The sequence below is a fragment of the Hemitrygon akajei genome, chromosome 24 (genome assembly GCF_048418815.1).
Source record: "Hemitrygon akajei chromosome 24, sHemAka1.3, whole genome shotgun sequence".
Lineage (NCBI taxonomy): Eukaryota > Metazoa > Chordata > Chondrichthyes > Myliobatiformes > Dasyatidae > Hemitrygon > Hemitrygon akajei.
The window spans coordinates 14,162,227-14,185,970 of NC_133147.1; the positions used below are offsets into that span (position 1 = coordinate 14,162,227).

Consider the following 23,744-nt stretch of genomic DNA (forward strand, 5'->3'; position numbering starts at 1 on the left):
GAGCCTGGTGCTGAAACATCTGTTCTTAAGTGTTTTATATACATAGCAAGGTAAAATGTATACTATACACCAAGACAAATGTTTGACTAACTGATGCTAAATAATACCGGATGTACCTGTTCCAACTTACTTAATAAGAGAACTTCCGATTTTTTTCGATCCCGATCCACGATAACCCTCGCACATCCTCCCATATACTTTAAATCATCTCTAGATTACTTATAACAGCTAATACAATGTAAATGCTATGTAAAATGGTTGTGATACTGCATTGTTTAGGGAATAATGACAAGAAGAAAAGTCTGTATATGCTCAAACAACAAGTGCTGGAAGAGCACTTCCGGGTTTTCGCGATTCGCGGTTGGCTGAAATCGCACATTCGGAATCCGCGGATAAGGAGAGAGGGCCGACTGTACTGTGCTTCACACCCTGGTCAGGAGAAACGTGTCATTAAGTAGAAAACATGTAATTAAATGACAATACACTTGACAGAAGTGCAAGGACATGCATTTTCAATCACAAATGAGAAAATTTGCAAATGCTGCATTTAACAGAAAAGCAGTACCTGTATTTGTTAAAAAAAATTTAATGCATTGAAAATCATTTATGTTCAACTTTCTTGCATTCAAGTCACTGAAAACCACAATGCAGTGATGAGGGAGGGCAAATAAAACAAAAGCAACACAAAGTTTTGTTCTGACAATTTGCTGGTGGAACTCAGCAGATCAAGCAGTATCCATGCAGAGAAAGCAACTGCCGATATTTTAAGGTTAATAGTGTGCACCAAGACAGGGAAAAGGAGAAATTCTAGCATCTTCAGTCTCATGTTTACAGTCTGGATGTCTTTGCCAGTGAGGGACTGCATGAGATTGGTTCCAGGGATGGCACCTTTAGTAGACTGGGACACGCACACACACACTCATAAAAAATATTGAAACATACAAAATTCTTAAGGGTTTGACAGCAGATGCAAGGAGAGTGTTTCCTCTGAGTGAGTCAAAAACTAGAGTAATAGTTTGAGTAATAGTCATTCGGCCCTTCGAGCCTGCACCGCCATTCAGTATGATCATGGCTGATCATTCAACTCAGAACCCTGTACCTAATTTTCTCTCCATACCCCCAATCCCTTTAGCCACAAGGGCCATATCTAACTTCCTCTTAAATATAGCAAATCGGACTCAACTGTTTCCTGTGGCAGAGAATTCCACAGATTCACCACTCTCTGTGTGAAGAAGTTTTTCCTCATCTCGGTCCTAAAAGGCTTCCCCTTTATCCTTAAACTGTGACCCCTCGTTCTGGACTTCCCCAACATCGGAAACAATCTTCCTGCATCTAGCCTGTCCAATCCCTTTAGAATTTTATACGTTTCAATAAGATTCCCCCTCAATCTTCTAAATTCCAGTGAGTATAAGCCTAGTTGATCCAGTCTTTCTTCATATGAAAGTTCTGCCATCCCAGGAATCAATCTGGTGAACCTTCTTTGTACTCCCCTCTATGGCAAGAATGTCTTTCCTCAGATTAGGGGACCAAAACTGCACACAATATTCTAGGTGCGGTCTCACCAGGGCCTTGTACAACTGCAGTAGAACCTCCCTGCTCCTGTACTCAAATCCTTCTGCTATGAATGCCAACATACCATTTGCCTTTTTCACCGCCTGCTGTACCTGCATGCCCACCTTCAATGACTGGTGTACAATGACACCCAGGTCTCGTTGCATCTCCCCTTTTCCTAATCGACCACAATTCAGATAATAATCTATTTTCCTGTTCTTGCAACCAAAGTGGATAACCTCACATTTATCCACATTAAATTGCATCTGCCATGAATTTGCCCACTCACCTAACCTATCCAAGTCACCCTGCATCCTCTTAGCATCCTCCTCACAGCTAACACCGCCGCCCAGCTTCGTGTCATCCGCAAACTTGGAGATGCTTCATTTAATTCCCTCGTCTAAATCATTAATATATATTGTAAACAACTGGAGTCCCAGCACTGAGCCTTGCGGTACCCCACTAGTCACTGCCTGCCATTCTGAAAAGATCCCGTTTACTCCCACTCTTTGCTTCCTGTCTGCCAACCAATTCTCTATTCACATCAATACCATACCCCCAATACCATCTGCTTTAAGTTTGCACACTAATCTCCTGTGTGGGACCTTGTCAAAAGCCTTTTGAAAATCTAAATATGCATCCACTGGCTCTCCCCTATCCACTCTACTAGTTACATCTTCAAAAAATTCTATATAAGTTTCTTCAGACATGATTGTCCTTTCACAAATCCATGCTGACTTTGTCCAATGATTTCACCTCTTTCCAAATGTGCTGTTAATCACATCTTTGATAACCGACTCTAGCATTTTCCCCACCACCGATGTCAGACTAACCAGTCTATAATTCCCCGGTTTCTCTCTCCCTCCTTTTTTAAAAAGTGGGGTTACATTTGCCACCCTCCAATCCTCAGGAACTAATCCAGAATCTAAGGAGTTTTGAAAAATTATCACCAATGCATCCACTATTTCTTGGGCTACTTCCTTAAGCACTCTGGGATGCAGACCATCTAGCCCTGGGGATTTATCTGCCTTTAATCCCTTCAATTTACCTAACACCACTTCCCTACTAACATGTATTTCCCTCAGTTCCTCCATCTCACTAGAACCTTGTCCCTTACTATTTCAGGAAGATTATTTATGTCCTCCTTAGTGAAGACAGAACCAAAGTAGTTATTCAATTGGTCTGCAATGTCTTTGTTTCCTATGATCAATTCACCTGTTTCTGACTGTAAAGGACCTACATTTGTCTTAACCAATCTTTTTCTTTTCATGTATCTAGAAAAGCTTTTTATGTTCCCTGCCAACTTTCTCTCATAATCTTTTTTCCCTTTCCTAATTAAGCCCTTTGTCCTCCTCTGCTGGTCTCTGAATTTCTCCCAGTCCTCAGGTGTGCCGCTTTTTTTTTTACTATTTATATGTTTCTTCTTTGGACTTGATACTATCCCTAATTTCCCTTGTCAGCCACAGGTGCACTACCTTCCCTGGTTTATTCTTTTGCCAAACTGGGATGAACAATTGTTGTAGTTCATCTATGCGATCTTTAAATGCTTGCCATTGCATATCCACCGTCAACCCTTTAAATATCATTTGCCAGTCTATCTTAGCTAATTCACGTCTCATACCTCCAAAGTTACCCTTCTTTAAGTTCAGAACCTTTGTTTCTGAATTAACTATGTCACTCTCCATCTTAATGAAGAATTCCACCATATTATGGTCACTCTTACCCAAGGGGCCTCGCACGACAAGATTGCTAACTAACCCTTCCTCATTGCTCAATACCCAATCTAGAATGGCCTGCTCTCTAGTTGGTTCCTCAACATGTTGGTTCAGAAAACCATCCCACATACATTCCAAGAAATCCTCTTCCTCAGCACCCTTACCAATTTGGTTCACCCAATCTATATGTAGATTGAAGTCACCCATTATAACTACTGTTCCTTTATTGCATGCATTTCTAATTTCCTGTTTAATGCCATCCCCAACCTCACTACTACTGTTAGGTGGCCTGTACACAACTCACACCAGCGTTTTCTGCCCCTTAGTGTTATGCAGCTCTACCCATATCGATTCCACATCCTCCAGGCTAATGTCTTTCCTTTCTATTGCGTTAATTTCCTCTCTAACCAGCAATGCTACCCCACCTCCTTTTCTTTCCTGTCTATCCCTCCTGAATATTGAATATCCCTGGATGTTGAGCTCCCATCCTTGGTCACCCTGGAGTCATGTCTCTGTGATCCCAACTATATCATATTCATTAATAACTATCTGCACATTCAATTCATCCACCTTGTTATGAATGCTCCTCGCATTGACACACAAAGCCTTCAGGCTTGTTTTTACAACACTCTTAACCCTTATACAATTATGTTGAAAATTATGATGATAGTAGTGGTGGGCCTTAGAACTTCTAGTCAAACTTGGCTGAACTGCAATGCTCAATCACAACAGTTCAATAGATTTCCAGGCACTTATGGAGGAAAAAAAATGGGGATGGCGCTGTAAAACGATGTAAGGAGACAACACTTCACCTGCGAGTCTGCTGGGGTCATATACTGTGTCCGGCGCTCCCAGTATGGCCTCCTGTAGATCGGTGAGACCCGACGCAGATCAGGAGACTGTTTATGCAGGGAATCTATATCCAACCGCCAGAAAAGGTGGGATTTCCCAGTGGCCACCTATTTTAATTCCACTTCCCATTTCACTATGTCAATCCTTGGCCTCCTCTACTGTTGAGATAAGGCCACACTCAGGTTGGAGGAACAACACCTTATATTCCGTCTGGGTATTCCTCCAACCTGATGGCATGAACTTCCAGTAATGCTCCCCCGTCTCCTTCACCATTCCCCATCCCCACTTCCCTCATCTCCTTGTCCGCCTATCATCTCCCTCTGGTGCTCCTCTCCCCTTTTCTTTCTTCCATGGCCTTGTCTTCCCCTATTAGACTCCCCCTTCTCCAGCCCCATATCTCTTACAAAACTTCCCAAGCTCTACACTTCACCCCTCCACCTCCCAGTTGCACCCATCACTTTGTGTTTCTCCCTCCCCTTCACCCACCTTTTAAATCTACTCATTTTTTTCTCCAGTACAGCCAAAGGGCCTCAGCCTGAAGCATCGACTGTACTTTTCCCCACATAGATGTGCCTGGCCTGTTAAGTTCCTCCAGCACTTTGTGTGTTGCTTGAGTGTACAGGGACTGCAAATGAGCCATGATCCTCAATGGAAGAGTCGGCTTGATGGGCTGTATCGTCTACTTCCATTTTCTCTACTGATGCAGTCAGAATACTCAATTGAATTTGAGTTCCAAAGAAATCAAGTTATACTGGACTCAGTTGGGAGACATGGGGTTTACGATGTAGAATCTGTCACAATCTGTCAGCATGGAAAACTCCAATGGCCAATCTGTTCTCTTGTACCTACTGATATTTAGGATCAAGTGTCATGTTACAGTGAAGCTGCTATGTGTGCATGGATAAACAGGAAAATTAATGCTAGTTTTAGTGATCTCCTACATCCCTGAGAGGTTTTGTCTTTTTCCAGCCTCCAGAGTGATCTTCAGACACCAGTGATCCAGCACAAACAAACTCCCATAAAGGAAAAAAAAATCTACAGGAGTAAAGCTTTAAGAAAAGCAAATAAGGTTTTAAATGTACTGGGTCACAACTGCTACTTAACAATCTATATGATGTTGAAGATCTCAAAAAAGTTTGCCATTTACCATCAATTCCAAACTTTAAAATAACTGACTTCAGTGTCTACATTAAACTTTTACTTTGAACTTTGACAATTTGCTGATTACAAACATCTCTAGGGAAAATGTACTTCCATCTGCCAAATAAATTTCCAACTTAAATCGGCTGTTCACCCTGCTTGAGGACATCACTGCTGGATGTCAGGAATAGCCCAAAACTGGCACGAGGCCAATCAAACTTCTTTTTTTTTTTAAAAACAAGGATGTTACCAAGATCCGCTACCTTCACTGCTTATTGAAATAAATCCAAGTCGTTAACTTTTCCTATTCCCAGATGCTGGTCGCATTTCTTAGGAAAGTTAAAAGCTACGCTGAAAGTGAGATTTTTAAAAACTGCAGATGTATCGTTCACAACCATTAGGATGCCTAAGATAAAGAGTTAGGGAAGTTGTTGCACTTAGCAAAGCCTTCAACGCCATCCAGATAAACCAGTGTAAAAGTGGTCCAAAAAGAAATGGAAGTGGTCTTTCTCACCCATGCCAACCAAGATGCCCATATAAGCTACTAGTCCCATATTTGCCCAAACCAGCATTCCCCAACCTGCAGTCCACAGGCTCTTTGCATAGTGGTATTGGTATAATAACAAAGGTTAGGAACCCCTGCTTCAAGTATTCAAGTACCTACCCAAACAGCTTAAATTGCCTTGCTTTCTCTGGTGTTTGCCTCAAAGTACATTATCAATGTGTACATACCCAACCTTAGATTCTTCTCCTTACAGGCAACCACAAAACCAAGAAACCCAATAGAACCCATTAAAAAGACCACAGAAAAATAAAAATTGTCCAAATAATACAACCAAATACCATTCAGAACTGAAGTTTTACAAAAGACACGAAGCCAGGCATCGCTGCAGCCAGAGCATGCCAATGCCTCAGCTCAGTGCAGAGCCGAGTAAATGTTGCAGAGCTTAATTGTCTTATTATCTTTTAAAAAGATACATTTGTTATAAATCTAGAACAAAGGCAGCTCTGTGCCAAAGAGGGATTCCAAAAATTCAGTTTTTCCATCCCTCCCCTCTTCATAATGCAAGGTCAGGAAGAACTCGCTGTAAATAGTAACATCGTCTTGTTCTCATGTATAAAGGAATGCTTTGTAAACTGTATTGGAAGTCTCCTGCCATCCCTGGTGGGAGTGGAGGTGCACACAATAAAGCTTAAAGGTATTTACCGTAGATTTCGCACTACAGAGCGCACCTGATTAAAAGCCGCTGGCTCTAATTTTAGAAAGAAAATCAATTTTGTACTTGTACAAGCCGCACCGGATTTTAGGCCGCAGGTGTCCCACGTTGTAATATGAGATATTTACACAGAAAGATATTACACGTGAGGATTTTTTAACTTTTAATTAAATCCATATGGTAACATAAACAAATACATATTGCAAATGCTTTTTTTCGAACCGTGCCTGTAACGCGGCTACTTTTAAATATACATACGTATCGGTAACACACAAATTACGTTGCGTATACTTTTTTACTGAACAACATTCCAATATCTCCTAACGACTGGTAAAAAATATATATACTGCAGCCTACCAGGAAAAGTTATTGATCGCCTTTAACTTAAAAGCAGCGTTTTCGCTCGGCTAATGTGCTCCCCCCCACCTTCCCGTTTATCACAAACCGGTATTTCCCACAAGACGCGGCGAAATCGGATGTGACGTCATAGCATCCCGGGATGTAGTACAGAAAACAAATATAGTTAAAACACTTCTAACTTTAACTAGAAAATACTAACAAATGAATTACTAAGCGAAAATATTATAAACTAAATAACTGCCATAAAGGCAGCACAATGCTTTTCTTCGAGTGTTTTCCATGTTGATGAGGGTGAGTACAAATGACTGATTTACAATAATTTAATTGTGAAAGTGGGCTTGATTTATCGTACAATTTCATTGGACCTCTGTGAACTACTCATCAATTTTATTGGTCTACTATTACGAGGCAAAATGTTTTTGGCGGCATGAAAAAAAATCATGCATTAGCCGCACCGTAGTAAAGGCCGCAGTGTTCAAAGCTGTTCAAAGCGTGGGAAAAAAGTAGCAGCTTATAATCCGGAATCTACGGTAATAAAGATTCATTCAGTGTTGGTACTGTGTTTTGTGAGACTTAGTGGAGAGATACCCAACACTAGAATTTACAGCTTAACACATCATCAATGCTCAGAAATAAAGGGGCTCTTTAAAAAGATAATTTGTGCATTCCCTTAGCTGCAAAGTAATTAACAGATGAACATTGCAGGGAAAAGAGCAGGTTAAGCATTCTACTTGCATGCATTTCAGTCTTAGTTCCAACACTGGATAACATTAAACCACAGAACTTGATTGACCATCTTATTTACACTGTCAGGAACTGATCAAGAATAATCTATGCCCCTTCTTTCAAATTATCATTTAATGCAGCAAGATCCGAAGGTCGAGCCTACTCACTTGCTTATATTTCTACTAAGTAATTGGCAAAGCTTTAAGCAAAACATCTGTCAAACCTACTGAGCATTTGCTTAATCAACTCAGCTTTTGAATACGTTCTGCATTTTAAGTGCATTCTGCAACTTTATCATCTGATCCAATATGATTTAATTCTAATTCATTTTGAATATAACTCCAATAATCCAGAATCATTCAGAAATGCCAGGAGTCCAGAGTGCAACAGATCTTGGATGAGGGTCTGGAACATTGGTAGGTTTGTCAGAGCTACGATTTGCATTTTCTGCCTCCTTTATACTCACTGAAGAGTTTGTTACACTACTGTGTAACATGAGAGCAAAATACAAGTCTTTTTAGGTATTATGACAGTAATTTCCAATAGCCAGAAAGCCTAGTAATCTTGCATCAAAGTCCCAAGATGCCACATTATTTTGCCTTCCTGGCACTTTTAGTGAAGCTGCAAAGCTCAGCTGGATTTTAGTTGACAAAATCTAGTTTCAAATGAAACATTATGCCAAAACAACAATTAAAACAACTTAAATATGAATATGCATTTCCTAAAAGACCAAAGAGCTAAAAAAAACCCTCCTGTATCTATTCTTGGTGCAATCCAGTTTCCCCCGTATTCCTGTAGCCAATTTGCTTTCCTGTCAAAGCAGCTCCACATCCACCTGTATAAAGGTAGTCACAACCTTTTGTATTTAGAAGGAAACTTTAGCACCTAGAAGAAACCCACCCAGTGGAAACCTGGATAACTGGGTGCCATGGTAATGTAACAGTTAGCACAATGCTTTTACAGCTTGGGGCGGTGTTCAAAGTTCAATCCCGTGCCCTCTAAGGAGTCGTCCCAATGGAATGTGTGGGTTATTTCTGATAGTCCAAAAATGTTAATTAATGTAAAATGTCCCATGATTAAGTTAAATTGGGGTGTGGCTCAAGGGCCTATTCCATACAGTTACCTCAATGAATAAAATAGTGCTAATAGTTGGCAGCTCTATTTCACTTCAATAAGCTTAAATGGCTTTAAATAGTTTCAAATAAATACAGAAGGCTCTGGAAGTTTTAAATCTAACAGAAGGATCCTAGAAACACGGTTCCGGCAGTAGGAGGACTCCTGAACTTCAGCATGGAGAATGCCCTTCTAGCCTCTTGAACCACACTATCCCAGCAAACCCAGAATCCGATTAACCGCAACCTAACCATGGGACAACTTACAATGACCCATTAACCTTCTCAGTATGCCTTTTGGACTTTGGGAGGAAACAGGAGAAAACCCACACATTCCACGGGGAGGGTGTAACAGAACACCCCAAGCTGCAATAGCTTTGTGCTAAGAGTGGCATTCAATAACAGCTTTTCTTTCTACAGATGCTGACTAACCGGCTGAGAGCTTGTATAATTTTATGTTTTATATCATGCCAAGCTGACGTTGGGCAAACAACCCTATTTTGAGAGATTTGTCAAAACAGCAATCTGCATTCATTTCAGTCCGTTTACCAATGTCAATCACGCTCTGCAGATAATTCCTGACACTTCATAAAGGCACAAGTCCGAACAGCACAAAAGGATCAAATCATCTGTAGACAGGTAAGGCAATTTTTAAAAAGACTACTAGGTATTATCAGAACTGCAAGCTTAACTTCATGCATTTTCTGAATGAATTACCAACTTGAAATCAGCCACCCAAGTGCTACTCCCTAGACTACGTATTGCATCTCCCTGGTGACTATGAGAATCATTAATTTATCTACAAATCTGAGAACAACCACACAAATAAAAAGCAACGCGCATAAAATGCTGGATGCGCTCAGCAAAACAAGCAGCATCTATGGAAATGAATAAACAGCTCACATTCTTCAGAACTGCAAAGGGGAAAGATGCCAAAATACAAAAGTGGTTTGAGGGAAAGGATCCCCACTCTGGCCTCTCACATGCAATCACGTCCCCTTAAGTCCCCTATTCCTTTCCCTTTCTCCTGTAGTCCACGATCCTCTCCTACCAAATTTCTTCCTCTCCAGTCCTTTATCTTTCCCACCCACCTAGCTTCACCTATCACCTTCTAGCTATCCTCCTCTCCCCCCATCTTATCATTCTAGTATCTTGCCCTTTCCTTCTCAGTCTTGAAGTTTGTCGGCCTGAAACGTCAACTATTCATTTCCATTAATGCCACCTGACCTGCTGAGTGCATCCAGCATTTTGTATGTGTTGCTTTTTATTTTTGTTCTCAGATTTGTTGATAAATTAATGATTCTCATAGTCACCAGGGAGATGCAATACATAGCACTTGGGTGGCTGATTTCAAGTCAGTAATTCATTCAGAAAATGCATGAAGTTAAGCTTGCAGTTTCGATAACACTTAACATTTACAGACTATCTCGTGTTTTTGAGTTGCACACAAAAATAAGCTGTCTCAAATTTGTCAAAATGTACAGCAAGATTTTAACTTAAAAATGGAACAGCTGTAATTACAGTTTGGTACAAACTGGTTTACCAAGACGAAAAAGAGGAAATGCAATAGATTTTATAAAAATACAGGCAATCCCCGAGTTACAAATATCTGACTCACAAACAACTCGTACTTACAAACGGAGGAAGGAGAACGCCGTTCGCCATTTTAAGTCATTGCCATTAACACTGTGTTGAGTGTTTAACTTTGTTTTTGTCTTAAAATTTTCCCCCCTTTTCCCAGTCAGCACCACCCCCACTTGTCCCATTTAACCTGTCTCAGGGCGGGTGGACTTTAGGACCCGGGGCAGCTCAGGTCAGGACCCGCTGCCACTACTGAATCCGCAGTGTTTCTGTTCCGTTGACGGAAAACGATCGCGATTGAAAATAAATGGGAAATAATAGTGATCGGAAAGAGTTGAAACGCCATCGGTCATTGAAAAAGCATTAAGCTACAGTCGGTCAACGATCAGAACAATTTTAAAAGAGAAGGATAAAGTGAGAATAATGGAGCATATGAAAGGCCCTGCCTCAATGAAAGCTACAATTATTACTAAGCAATGCACTGACTTAATTACTGAAATACATACATTTCTTAAGTATTTTATATGCATAGAAAAGGTAAAAAAATATACTATATACTATGACAAACATGACTGACACTAAATAATACCAGATGTACCTGTTTCAACTTATGTACAAATCCGACTTAAAGACGGACTCCAACAGAACACGTTCGTAACCCGGGGACTGCCTGTACCCAACTATACTGAATAGTATAGTTGATTAACCTTTGTGTTTCTTCACTTACTTTCAAATCAACAACTTCATATCCATTTATCAATTCTACCCACGCCCCGATCTCTGCTGTCCGTGGGGAAACCAGGCTTCAGAAGAAGCTCAAACATAACAGAATCAGGTTTAATATCACCAGCATATGCCATGAAATTTGCTGTCTTTGCGCCAGCAGCTCAAAGCAATACTTAGAGAAAAAGCTAAAGTATATATTTTAAATACAAATTAAATTAGTGCAAAATACAAATAAAAAGTATGAGATAGTGTTTGTTCATGGGTTCAATGCCCATTCAGAAATCTGATAGCAGAGGGGAAAGCTGTTTCTGAATCACTAAGTGTGCACCTCAGGCTTCCGTACTTCCCTCCTGATGATAATAATGAAAAGAAGGTATGTCCTCGGTGATTGGGGTCCTTAATGATGGACACCGCCTTTTTAAGGCATCACTCCTTAAAGACACTCCTTGGATGCTGGAAGCTAGTGCCCATAATGGAGCTGGCTGAGTTTACAACTCTGCAGCTTATTAATAGGAAATTTTAAGCCGCCTGAAACAGCTTCATTCACACATACAACCCCAAGATGTTCAAGAATGTCAGTGCTAGCAAGAGCTTAAAGTGATCAGATTTTTACACTTAACCAGTACTGAACATTCGCCCTTAGTGGGGGAACAAAAAAAATCACATGGCCAAACAAAACCAAAAATTCAGGATACCAGATCAATACATTTAAATCATTAATATTTTGAAACTGTTTGCTCTATATTTATTAAGAACACTAGAATGCAAATTCCAGAATTCCTTGCATTCATGACTGATAATATTACTGAGACCAGGGTTTGTTTACATCACGATCGTGTGTTACTTGATCAGTCGATGAGAAAAATGAACTATTACAATTTTTCTATGCCAGTTAACAGATGGTTTGGAAAAAGTTGCCGTTACACTACTTCTCTGGGCCAATTCTTGCTTTGCATTATTGCAGGGACCACTAATTATTTACAACTCTTGGTTCTGAAATCTGAAACCCCACAAAGTCAAAAACATTTTGAAAAAAGACACCAATTCAGTATGCACGTCGCTGTGCTAGGATCCCAGCACGGCACAATGAAACAGTGTTCTCAATGCTGCACAGCTTTGAGTGAGCCACCAAGACAATGAACACAGGCTGCTTCAGGGCTCGACACAGTGCTGTGGCCAACTAGACACTCGAAGGGCCTGGTAGCCAAGCCTCACATCTCAGCAGCATGTGAACTACGCTTTCGCCAGGAAGCCATTTCACAATGCCCACGTGGCTTACTCAACACCAAGCCGCACTGCGCTGCGAACTCACTTTAACTGTTTCAATGATGGAGACAGCAGAGGGCCCACATCAGGTTCCAGACACAGCAATGAAGAGAACACACAAGCTTCCCAGCAGAGCAATTTAAAGCTTCCATATTTAAAGCTGTAACGACTCCTCTAGAGACAGTTCTATTGTCATGTTTATTCAGCAACCTGAATATGAATGTGGCGATGTAGAGCCCTATAGAAACAGCTTACATTTGGTATTAATGGGCCGAATTTTTAAATGGAAAAAAACTACTTAACTATATTCTGTACAATTTTAAAAACATGCCAATTTAATTACTCATCACAATTTATATTGTCTGCCTGCAGAAGTGCATGCTGCAGTTCACCTTATGTAAAAGGTAATCAAAATATTAATCAGAAATGAAAATTATCAATTTGGAAACCCACTGCATCCCCAGAGGAAAAAAGCTAAGTCTGTAATCTATATAGCTCATCATAGTCTACAATGGCCATGTTATAAAGGGCAACCAGAGTTTATACTCCTCTGCATATAAATGCAATATTTTAGAACATTTGAAAATATGTTTATAGAGAATGCAGTACGGTCGGCCCTCCTTATCCGCGAGTTCCGCATCCACGAATTCAACCAACCGCAAATCAAGAAAATCTGGAAGTGCTCTTCCAGCACTTGTTGTTCGAGCATGTACAGCCTTTTTTTCTTGTCACTATTCCCTAAACAATGCATTATAACAACAATTTTACATAGCAATATTAAGTATTGGAAGTAATCTAGAGATGATTTAAAGTATACAGGAGGATGTGCATGGGTTATCATGGATTGGGATTGAAAAAAATTGGAAGTTCTCTTACTAAATCAGACAGAACAGGTACATCCGTTATTATTTAGCGTCAGTTAGTCAAATGTTTGTCTTAGTATATATTTTACCTTTCTATGCATATAAAACACTAAGAACGCAAGTTTCAGCACCGGGCTCGGGAGCCAGTGACTGACCACTTCCAAGCGTGCTCTCTCCATCCGTGCTGGGTTGATATGGAGGATCAAAAACTCAAAACCCAAACCACTGTGTTGCTTAATAATAATTGTAGCTTTCATCAGGTCAGGGCCTTTCTCACTTTATCCTTTAAAGTTGTTCCAATCGTTGACCGACGTAGCCTAACGCTTTTCCAATGATGTTTCACCTCTTTCCGATCACTTTATTATTTCCACTTTGTTTTCAATCGTGATTATTTTTGTGAACAGAAACACTGCGGATTCAGAGCACCACCGCTGGGTCCTAATGTCCACCGCTCCGAGACAGTTTAAATAAGGTCTAGGGTTCCACTGGGTCCTAAGGTCCACTGCATTGAGACAGGTTGAATAAGGGACTTCAGCATCCACGTTTTTTGGTATCCGCGAGGGGTCCCAGAACCAATCCCTCGCAGATAAGGAGAGCCGACTGTACAAGCTTAGGAAACTAATGATTGTAGAGCTTTACAACTACACATCTTCATTCATTGAATCATTTGGCAATTTTTGGAAATGTTGTTTATCAATACAGGCTTATTTTAATCAGAGTTAATTGATTCAATATGGTCATACTGAGGCATCCAAAGAACATCCCAAACAAACTTGTGCCCTCATGTAGACCACAATGCAACTGAACAACTCCAAAAGCACAGCTGGATTTTTCAGCTTTGGTTTCAAAAGGGAAAAAAAATCCAGTAACCTTCAGATTCTTTTTTTGCCTTCAAGATAATTGCTGTCAAAATGTATTGTCATCAACAAATCTCTTTTGGGAGCAGAATTATAACTGCATTAGTCCAATCTAATTTCTAAACTTAAAGCAAGGTCAATATGCTGCATTCGGTTCTTGAGCAGATCAACTTGTCCACAAAGGCAAGCCAAGATACACACAAACACTATTTTTGTCGCATGTTAATTTGTTACTAACTGAAGCAAGCTTCCATACATCTGATAAGGGTTAAGTGAGAAATTTGAAATGTGTTCTTCCTTGCCACAGCATACTCAGCAGAATCAGCATCAGCAAGATATGTTAAATTAGTCCTTAACAGAGCAACCTCATTGGTCACCTAATAGCTTAATGAAACAATAAACTGGCTTAAAGGATTTTAAAATTTCTGCTCTAAATATTTGGTGTTTGGAGACTGGGTAACAATTTATATCATGTAACCTCTACACAAAAATAGAAATAGTAGCAGGCCCCATGAATTAAAGCCTGTTCCACAATAAGATCATAGCTCATCAGATAGTGACCTCATCTCCACTTTCTTTCCTCAAACTTTACTCCCATAAACTATTACTGCCTTAGAGATATTCAATAATTTGGCCAACCCCACTCTGCAAAGTTTAAAGATTCACAATCCTCAAAATTCATGATTTCCACCTTATTCTGATGGTGTCCCAAACAAAATCTACGTTCCGAGATTTTACCAGCCCCACCCAACAGAGAGAAAAAAATCTTCCATCATCAAAATCTTACTTCACTAAGATTACTTTTCATTCTAACATCTGGAAAAAACCTAGCTGCTAAAAAAAAATCCTCACCATAACCAAATGAAGACATCCCCATTCGAATTCAACAAAACCCTCCTTAAATGGACCCCAATAATATAAGAAATGCAGCAGTACAACCTCTCAATATCCTCAGTTATTTGCAGCAACTTGGTCTCTAATTTCATAGTCCTCCAAGAGGACCACAACCGCACGGGTTTGGAGGTTTGCGTGCCTCAATGACCTGGAGAGTTATGCTGGTTGGAGTCAGGGCTTTACACTTTGGCTCTTGGTAGGGTTATCCATGCCAAGCAGGTCAGAGTGTAGAGGCCAGACTAAGAGTGATCCACCAATCCTCCAGGTTCAGGGGTTCAACTCAGGGCTAACAACCCTGACTGGTCAAACAAAACTGTTATGGAAACAGCAATGAAGAATACTTCTACATCTGAGTGGGAAAGTATTCTTGAGTCTTTAACCAGGATTTGCTTGACTGACAGTAGTGAAAACAGAGGAAACTACTGAACTATGAAGTAAGCGCTGAACACCACGAGATGAAAAAGGACCTTCACTGCTGACCTAAAATGGCAGCAGCATAACAGTAATTAATTTCATGTCAATTCTTGTCGGAGAACCAACAGATTGCCCTCAGTAATATTCTTTAGTCTGTCCATTTAAACTTTAAGTTTTCTATTCAGCCCAAAATGAAACTCACATTTATGCACACTTAAGCTTTACACATCCCTTTGCAGATTCTAGTTAACCACCCGTATTTCTATCAGCAGCAAACTTCACCCTAGTTATTAATAGATTACAACTAGTACTGGTCCTTGCAGCAGCTAACCTTGACTCATTTACCCTGAACTTTGTTAGCCATTCCCGCTAAAAAAAGCTATCAGTGACAATACCCTGGTAAGCTAACCTTTCAAATGGCTCAGGAATTCTGAAAATACAAATGTGCTGTTTACTGGTTCTCATTCACCTACTCTGCTTGTTACATTTTCAAAGCATGCTGCAAGCTAATCTACAAAACTGTGCCCGTTCAGCTTGAGTTACTTGCAATTTGCAGAATGTCTTGCTACAATAGATACAAGCACCTTCTCCAGATAACACAAGTCTGATCAACTTGTCTACAATTTCCAGTTTCCTTGGTTAATCATTACAAATGGTTATCCAGTCCAGTAGAACCTTACCAGAATCTAGGGAATTCAAACCAAGACTCTTCTCTACAGCCTCTTGTACTCATAGTCATTATCTGCCTTCTTGCATGATGTGGGCAATCATGGTCTACATTGACGATTTTTTTCCAAAGTGGTTTGCCATTGCCTTCTTCAAGGCTGTGTCTTTACAAGATTGGTGACCCTAGCCATTATCAATACTCTTCAGACAAAGTGCAGCCATCTCACCACTGGACACAAAGGATTTACAAGACAACTAGATCGGTCCCTCCCAAGGGGCTGAACTTCACTCCAGTGCTCAGAGCTCTACCTTATCTGGACCACATTGGCAGAGCAGAGCCAGCAATCTGAAAACTGAAAACCGGGTACCGTGCCGGAGGTAAAAATAAAGGTTTGTATGACCCTAAAAAGAGCTGTTTGACTGAAACCAAACATTACAAAAGGAGAGTGACTGGCCCTCCAGGGACTACGGCAAAAACTGCCCATCATGATTTTACCAGCAGGCAAAGGAGATACAATGGTCCCAATGTCCTCCAAATAATATCACAGTAAAGTTCAACAGATGCTGGACGGATCCCACCTACGGACTTCTACAGCAGCAACCCGTGGATTCGACTGTCAGGATGACACCCACTTTAGTGAAGAAATCTGGACTGCCAGCGGACATTTGCAAAACACTTTGGCGTCAGGCACTGGTACCACCAACACATTACAGGTTCCCTAAGATACAGAAGGAGGGTTCCCCTGAGGCCTACTGTCAGTGGGATAGATTCTCTAACATGATCTCGCTAAGCATTTAACAACCATGCTGTCTCCCTCTGTTGGGGGCTGAGGATCACATCACAAATTTGCCCGACTTCAAAATAACCAACGTCCAGCTGAAACCAGAGGACATAAAGGTCAGTTTCAACACGGATTCACAAGAGTTGCCATTAAAGACAGCTTGGTCCGCCTGCAGTCAAGTTTTGATAAGGGTACCATTGATCTTTTTGAACACATCCTTACATCGCCGCATTTCCTCTGTAGGGGGGAACTACTATAAACCAAATGGATGCTGTGGACATGAGATCGCCCTTGTTGATAATTTGTACAAAACTTTGAGGAGAGGACTCCGAGTTCATTGCTTTTGCGCCCCAAATACTTCTTCAGATGCGTCAATGACACCTTCATAGTGTGGCCTTATGAACTCCAGGCACTCCAACAGTTCCACAACCATCTGAACAGCATTCATCCAAACATTCAATTTACGATGGAGATGGAGAAGAATGGTTGCCTCCCATTCCTGGACATTCTAATACAATGCAAACCAGACAGTAGCCACAGACATGGTGTCTATTGGAAACCTACTCACACAGACTTATACCTCAACAATAGCAGCCACCATCATGCCTCCAAAGTAGAGCAGTTCTTTCTACTTTGATTAACTGTGCAAAAACTATTTCAGACCCAGAGAGTCTCCACAAGGAAAGAGGATTACTTACAATGCTCCTACAGAATGGTTACAAGGTTAAGGAAATCAATCAGAACCTTAAAAGACAGATATACTTTATTGATCCCGAGGGAAACTGGGTTTCGTTACAGCCGCACCAACCAAGAATAGTGAAGAAATATAGCAATATAAAACCATAAATAATTAAATAATAAGTTAATCATGCCCAGTGGAAATAAGTCCAGGACCAGCCTATTGGTTCAGGGTGTCTGACACTCCTAGGGAGGAGTTGTAAAGTTTGATGGCCACAGGTAGGAATGACTTCCTATGACGCTCAGTGTTACATCTCGGTGGAATGAGTCTCTGGCTGAATGTACTCCTGTGCCTAATCAGTACATTATGGAGTGGATGGGAGTCATTGTCCAAGATGGCATGCAACTTGTACAGCATCCTCTTTTCAGACACCACCGTCAGAGAGTCCCGTTCCACCCCCACAACATCACTGGCCTTACGAATGAGTTTGTTGATTCTGTTGGTGTCTGCTACCCTCAGCCTGCTGCCCCAGCATACAACAGCAAACATGATAGCACTGGCCACCACAGACTTGTAGAACATCCTCAGCATCGTCCGGCAGATGTTAAAGGACCTCAGTCTCCTCAGGAAATAGAGATGGCTCTGACCCTTCTTGTAGACAGCCTCGGTGTTCTTTGACCAGTCCAGTTTATTGTCCATTCATATCCCCAGGTATTTGTAATCCTCCACCATGTCCACACTGACCTCTTGGATGGAAACAGGGGTCACCGGTGCCTTAGCCCTCCTCAGGTCGACCACCAGCTCGTTAGTCTTTTTCACAGGGCTGACAGAAAAACCAGGAAACCTATCAAGAAGGATCCAAGAAATACCACCCACAAACCCATAAGGAAGCTCAAGTCACAGCTTATGTGGGTCAAAGATGACCTGGCCCTTAAGTCAGCTGGCATTTCCAGGATTCCCTATGAATGTGGAGCAGCATACATCAGCCAGACAGGATGCACAGAAACCCGCATCAAGGACCACCAAGGTTTGCGTTATAAAGAGAGATCGGCAGTAGCAGAGCACTGCATTCGCAATGGCCAGAGAATTGACTTTAACTGCACAAAATTACTGTGGCTTTTGGGACCTCCTGGTAAAGGAAGCCACTGAAATAAAACCACAGGAAAAGAATTTTAACAAAGATCTAACTTGTAAATGAGGGAGAGCAGAAATCTGATTGAATGAGGACTAGCCATGCCAAGCATCATCTCTGAAAATGGCCGAGTTCTTCATCAAAACATTGATTACAATCAATACCTGTACTTGACTGGAAGCACGAGAAGAGTTTATTTGTCATACATGAGGAATTGAGGATATATTAAAAAAATCATTTTGAACTTATGTAACCTCTGGCTAAAAGAATAATTGGGACTGAACAGGAATTTTTGAACTGAAGTAAACTGTCTTCAACAGTTAGCAAAAACCCGGCTTATACTAGTTCTCTCTTAATTTGCAGAGAGACATTGAGAATTTGACAAATTGTACACTGCACCCTCATTTGAGTAGGGGGAGGAGGATTCACCGATAAGGACAGGAATGAATATCCATCTGTAATTAAGTCAGGGCCTAGCAAAGGGAATAACTAATAAGGACTAGGCAGCACATCCATCTGTAATTAAACCTTGATTTAGCGGACTCTCTTATCTGTAACTAAGTTTTGCACAACAGACTTGGTGGGCATACCAGTTCTAATGACATCTTGCAACAGTAATGTATGGGATTTACTATTTATAAATATACGGCTGTAACCAAAGAGAAGTAGTCCACTTGTCAAATGGTGGCAGTACTTACGTGCCTTCCCTTTGACAACTGGGTCTCAAACTCCCCCAGGAGGGTGCGCATTAAACTGTTGTAACTATAATAAGCTGGTCTCCTGAGTTTTATTCAAATTCTACTTTAACATACATGCAAGGAAAGCACTAGATTCTTTTTCTTCAGGGATTGTCTGCCTGCTGTCAGAGGTAACCAGGACTTGCGATATGCACCAGCTACTCATACGACCATCCAACTGCTCCCATGATTTTATGTGATCCTGTTTTTGGGGGGGGGGGGGGGGGGGCAAAGCAGGTGTCACTCCTTGCTCAAGGGTGGCAGGCTAGCGGAGGGAAGGGGCACCTTGCATTTCCTTTGGGAGAGCTATCTCCATTGTCACCCCTCCCACTTTTTCTAAAACAATACAATGCTTAAGGAGAGTGATTCGATTCCCCATATCCCTGGAGTTTACAATTTCACTGGAGATGCTTTTAGTTATGATCAGCTTTAAAAAGAAATCTAAAATTCTTTTAGTCTTATTTCCATATTTCCCAAGAAATATAACTAACATTTACCCAAGCTCTTCTTCCTTATAACACCAAAGTATAGATACACATCATTCTGCCAGTTCAAAAGATAAATGAAGGACCTAAATCTTAACATGCTGGAAAAGTTTTACCCAATCAAGCAGTTTCAATTTCAAGTTAAACCCACAGAGCAGTACAGGCCCTTTCATCACAATATGTAGTGTCAACCTTTTAACCTACCCTAAGATCAATTTTCCCTTCCTTCTGGCATAGCCCTCCATTTTTTCTTTCATCCATAAGCACATCTAGGAGTTACTTAAATATCCTTAACGTATCTGCCTCTACCACCACCCCGGTAGAACATACCTGCTCCCAGCAAAAACATACCTCTGACATCCTCCCCTATATTTTTATCCCATCACTTTAAAATTAAGCGCCCTTGCATTAATCATTTCTGTAAATTATCTTCTGTACCTTTATCACATCAGCTCCCATCCCCCTTCAATCAAAAGGAAAAAGCCCCAGCTCCCTCACCACCCTATGTTCATAAAAGGTGCTCTCAATCTAGGTAGCATCCTAGTCAATCTGCTCTGCACACCCTCTAAAGCTTCCACATCCTTCCTGTAATAAAGTGATTAATAGTTATTTGCCTGACACTTTTGGAAACACTCAACTTTTAGAGTTTCATCATGCAAGTCTTTAGAATGAAGCGGTCAAAGCTCAAATCCTGATTAACTACATGGCACCCTGCCCAAGCAGCAACACTGCACGTGTAACCGTAGAAAACATTCAATATACAAAATTACTACTGAAACAGTATCTGTGTCAGAACACATGCATGATCACTCAAAGTGAGTAATGGAAGGTCAGCAACCTTGCCCGATTCAAACTTCGGGAAAGTGGTTACATAAGTGATTGCCATTCTGCAGACCACTGCTGAGATTCAATCAATTTTAAAATCACAGGTCAGACTTTGACTATCTGGCATGAAGCGAGGGTGATCATATAATGCATACAAGCCAAAGCAGAGTTGGTTCCCAATTGAATTATCAGCAGAAAAGAGCTGCAAGAGACCATTTGGTCTGTCTCATACAGTTCTCTCTTGTGAAGTTTGCATCTCGGTTATTACATGCCCATGATGCTCCTGCAAGTTCATCCAGTGAACCTGTGCACACATTTACGGCAAGTGACAAACAAGACCGGCTTCAGTTTCTACCATTAAATAAGATCGGGACAGCATGGTGGTACAGTGGTTTACAGTTCAATTCCCACTGCTGCCTGTACAGTTTGTACATTCTCCCTGTGACTGCATACATTCTCTCTGTGACTGCATACATTTCCTCCAATTACTTCAGTTTCCCACTTTCCAAAGGCATACTGATTGGTAGGTCAATTAATCGGTGTAAATTGGCCTGTGATTGAGATAAAGGCAGTGCAGCCTGAAGGGCCAGAAGGGCCAAACTGCACTGTATCTCAATACAATCTTGGCAATTTATGCAAATACCCATGATGAACACAACTGATTCTCCAATAACCTGCATATTTGCAGAGAGCCTTGCTTCTTAACACAGAATAATTCTCCTGCCCTTGTGCCTTCTCGAAAATGTCAATTTGATTACATTGGTCTCAACCTCACTTTACATGCAGCGACAAACACTACAGCAATATCAAGGAACAGCAATCATGTCATGTTTTTCCATAACACTCAAAAAATGACTACGGTACTGTGCAAAGTCCAAAGCTCCTTAGCTATAACATACACCCAAGACCTTTGCATAGTACTGGAGGGCAAAGGGTTTGTTTCGGTGCTGTGTGACCCTATCCCAATCACCAAGACTACCATCATCTCAAGAATGACAGCTACAATACCTTCCCTGTGGTCAGTGGGCTTCAGTGGAGTGGGTAAAGACACCACTGGTCATCTTTACGTTTAAATCTTTCCAGAGTCCTTGCAACGCGAGTGATGTGGGCCCTTAATCCATCATTAAGGACCCCCATCAGCCAGAACATGCTCTCTTCTCATTGCTATCATCAGGGAGGAGGGTACAGAAGCCTGAAGGCACACACTCAACAATTCAGGAACAACTTTTTCCCCCTCTGCCATCCGATTTCTGAATAGACACTGGAACTACAAACACTAACTCACTACTTTAATTTTTGCTACTTTTTCCTTTAACTATTTTATACATACTGTAATTCACGTTTTTCTATGTATTGCATCACACTGCTGCTGCAAAGTAAACAAATTTCACGACGTATGCCAGTGATATTAAACCTGATTCTGATACATAAAGCCATTTCATCTGCGCACACCAGAAGGAACAAGTTAAAATGCATCTTTCTTCAAATTCCATGAGATCAAATTTTATTCTGCATCTCAAATTTCTGGGTAGCAATTCATTGATTCTGCAAGGTCATAACGCAGGGGCAGCTTGTACTGCATCAGTTGTCAGGGTGATTGTATTTCAGAGACATTAAGTGGGCGTTGGCTGCGTCTGCTCAAGTGGATAAAAAAAACCTATGGCACTATTTCAAGACCAGAGCTCTTCTGTCAATTATCTTTCAAGTAGCATCATATTAATACATAATTGATTAATTCACAATTGAATAAATGTCATTTCAATATTAAATTCAATGCATAACTAATCCTTAAGTATTTACTTTTTTAGAAACACTCACAGCCCTAACATTTTAAAAGTGTTATTTCAATGAAACCATTTTCTCTGTTCTTTAGATGTAAACATTCTCCAACTTTGACGATTATTATCTCAATGAATCTGTCATACACCTTTTAGACAACTAACTGAATATCAAATCCCCTAGTCTTCACCTATTTTCTAGTTTTTTCTCTTTGGAAATACAGAACGATACAAGCTCTTCCAGCCCAATAAGCCGACTCGGTCCAATTACACCCCGGTGACCAATTAACACACTAACCAAAAAGTTATTGACATGTGAGAGGACACTGAAGCGCCCAGGGAAAACCCATGTGGTCACAGGGAGAATGTATAATCTCGGTCACTGGTGGGAATTGAACCCAGGGCACTTGTGCTGTAAAATTATGCTAACTACTATGCCACTGTGCTACCCCAGAAGTTTGTTATTAACCCCTCTAACTAAGGTTCCTGGTGATGCATTTTTTCTGGGTCAATTAATGTTACATGCTTCAATATACAAATCCACTTCTGACCCAGTCACCCCTTAGAACTTTCTTCAATCCCTACCACTTACCTAAAAAAAATGACCAGCACCTCTGATACTACCTTTGTAATGCAAATTGCTCAAGCCCATCTTCTTCCAATATAGCCAGTCCTGAAGGGTCTTAGCCCAAAACGTTGACAGTTTTATTTCTGTAGATGCTGCCTGACTTCAGTTCCTCCAGCTTTTGTGTTACTATAGACTTCAAAATCACATCCTTTTAAAATTTGGCAATTAAAAGTTGACAAGAGTAACTTATTTATTTTTCTACTTGAGATTGAGATCAGTTTTGCCAAGCCAGGTAGCAATATTGAAAACTTAAGTTTCTATTATCAATTTCACAAAAAAAATTTTTTTACTTACATCTGGATATTCTTTCACAGGCACAAATAGTTTCTCTTGTAACTGCATAATAGGTCCTATGGGTTCTGGTAGGTCCATTGGCAGCTTGTCAACAAGGCCATTCATCGTATCTGTATACATGTCCTTTCGCACTCTGCTTATTTCTGCACAAACAAAACAAAAATAAAATTCAGCTCAGGAGAACTTAGCTTTTATGCAAATGTTCACAGACAATAACTATCAGCCATTTAAAACAAATTTTAACTTTGCAATACACCATAGTCTTCTTATTCTTAAAAACAGTCTGTTCTGTAACGTTCTTGCGGCTCCCAATCCTTTTCTATCATTGCGCCTCTGGAAGTAAACGGGATGGGGAGGGTTCTGAGGGGGAAGCGAAAGCAGGAGAAATCCTGAAAAGGGAGAAAAAACTTCTTCACTCAAGAGGGCCAAGAATGCGGAACGAGTTGACAACACAAGTGGTGCAT

At 40.8% G+C, this 23,744-nt stretch overlaps 1 protein-coding gene across 9 annotated transcripts in view; it reads right to left on the bottom strand.

Annotated features, from left to right (window-relative positions):
* Positions 1-23,744, bottom strand: part of qkia (QKI, KH domain containing, RNA binding a) — a 131,672-nt gene that overhangs the window by 79,154 nt on the left and 28,774 nt on the right. For all 9 annotated transcript variants that reach the window (XR_012096206.1, XM_073028368.1, XM_073028366.1 and 6 more), the window contains exon 2: positions 23,281-23,423. Coding sequence is in view for 8 of the 9 variants with exons in the window: in XM_073028368.1 (XP_072884469.1) it covers positions 23,281-23,423 (143 nt within the window). In the remaining variant the exon portion in view is untranslated. The remainder of the gene's footprint in view (positions 1-23,280; positions 23,424-23,744) is intronic.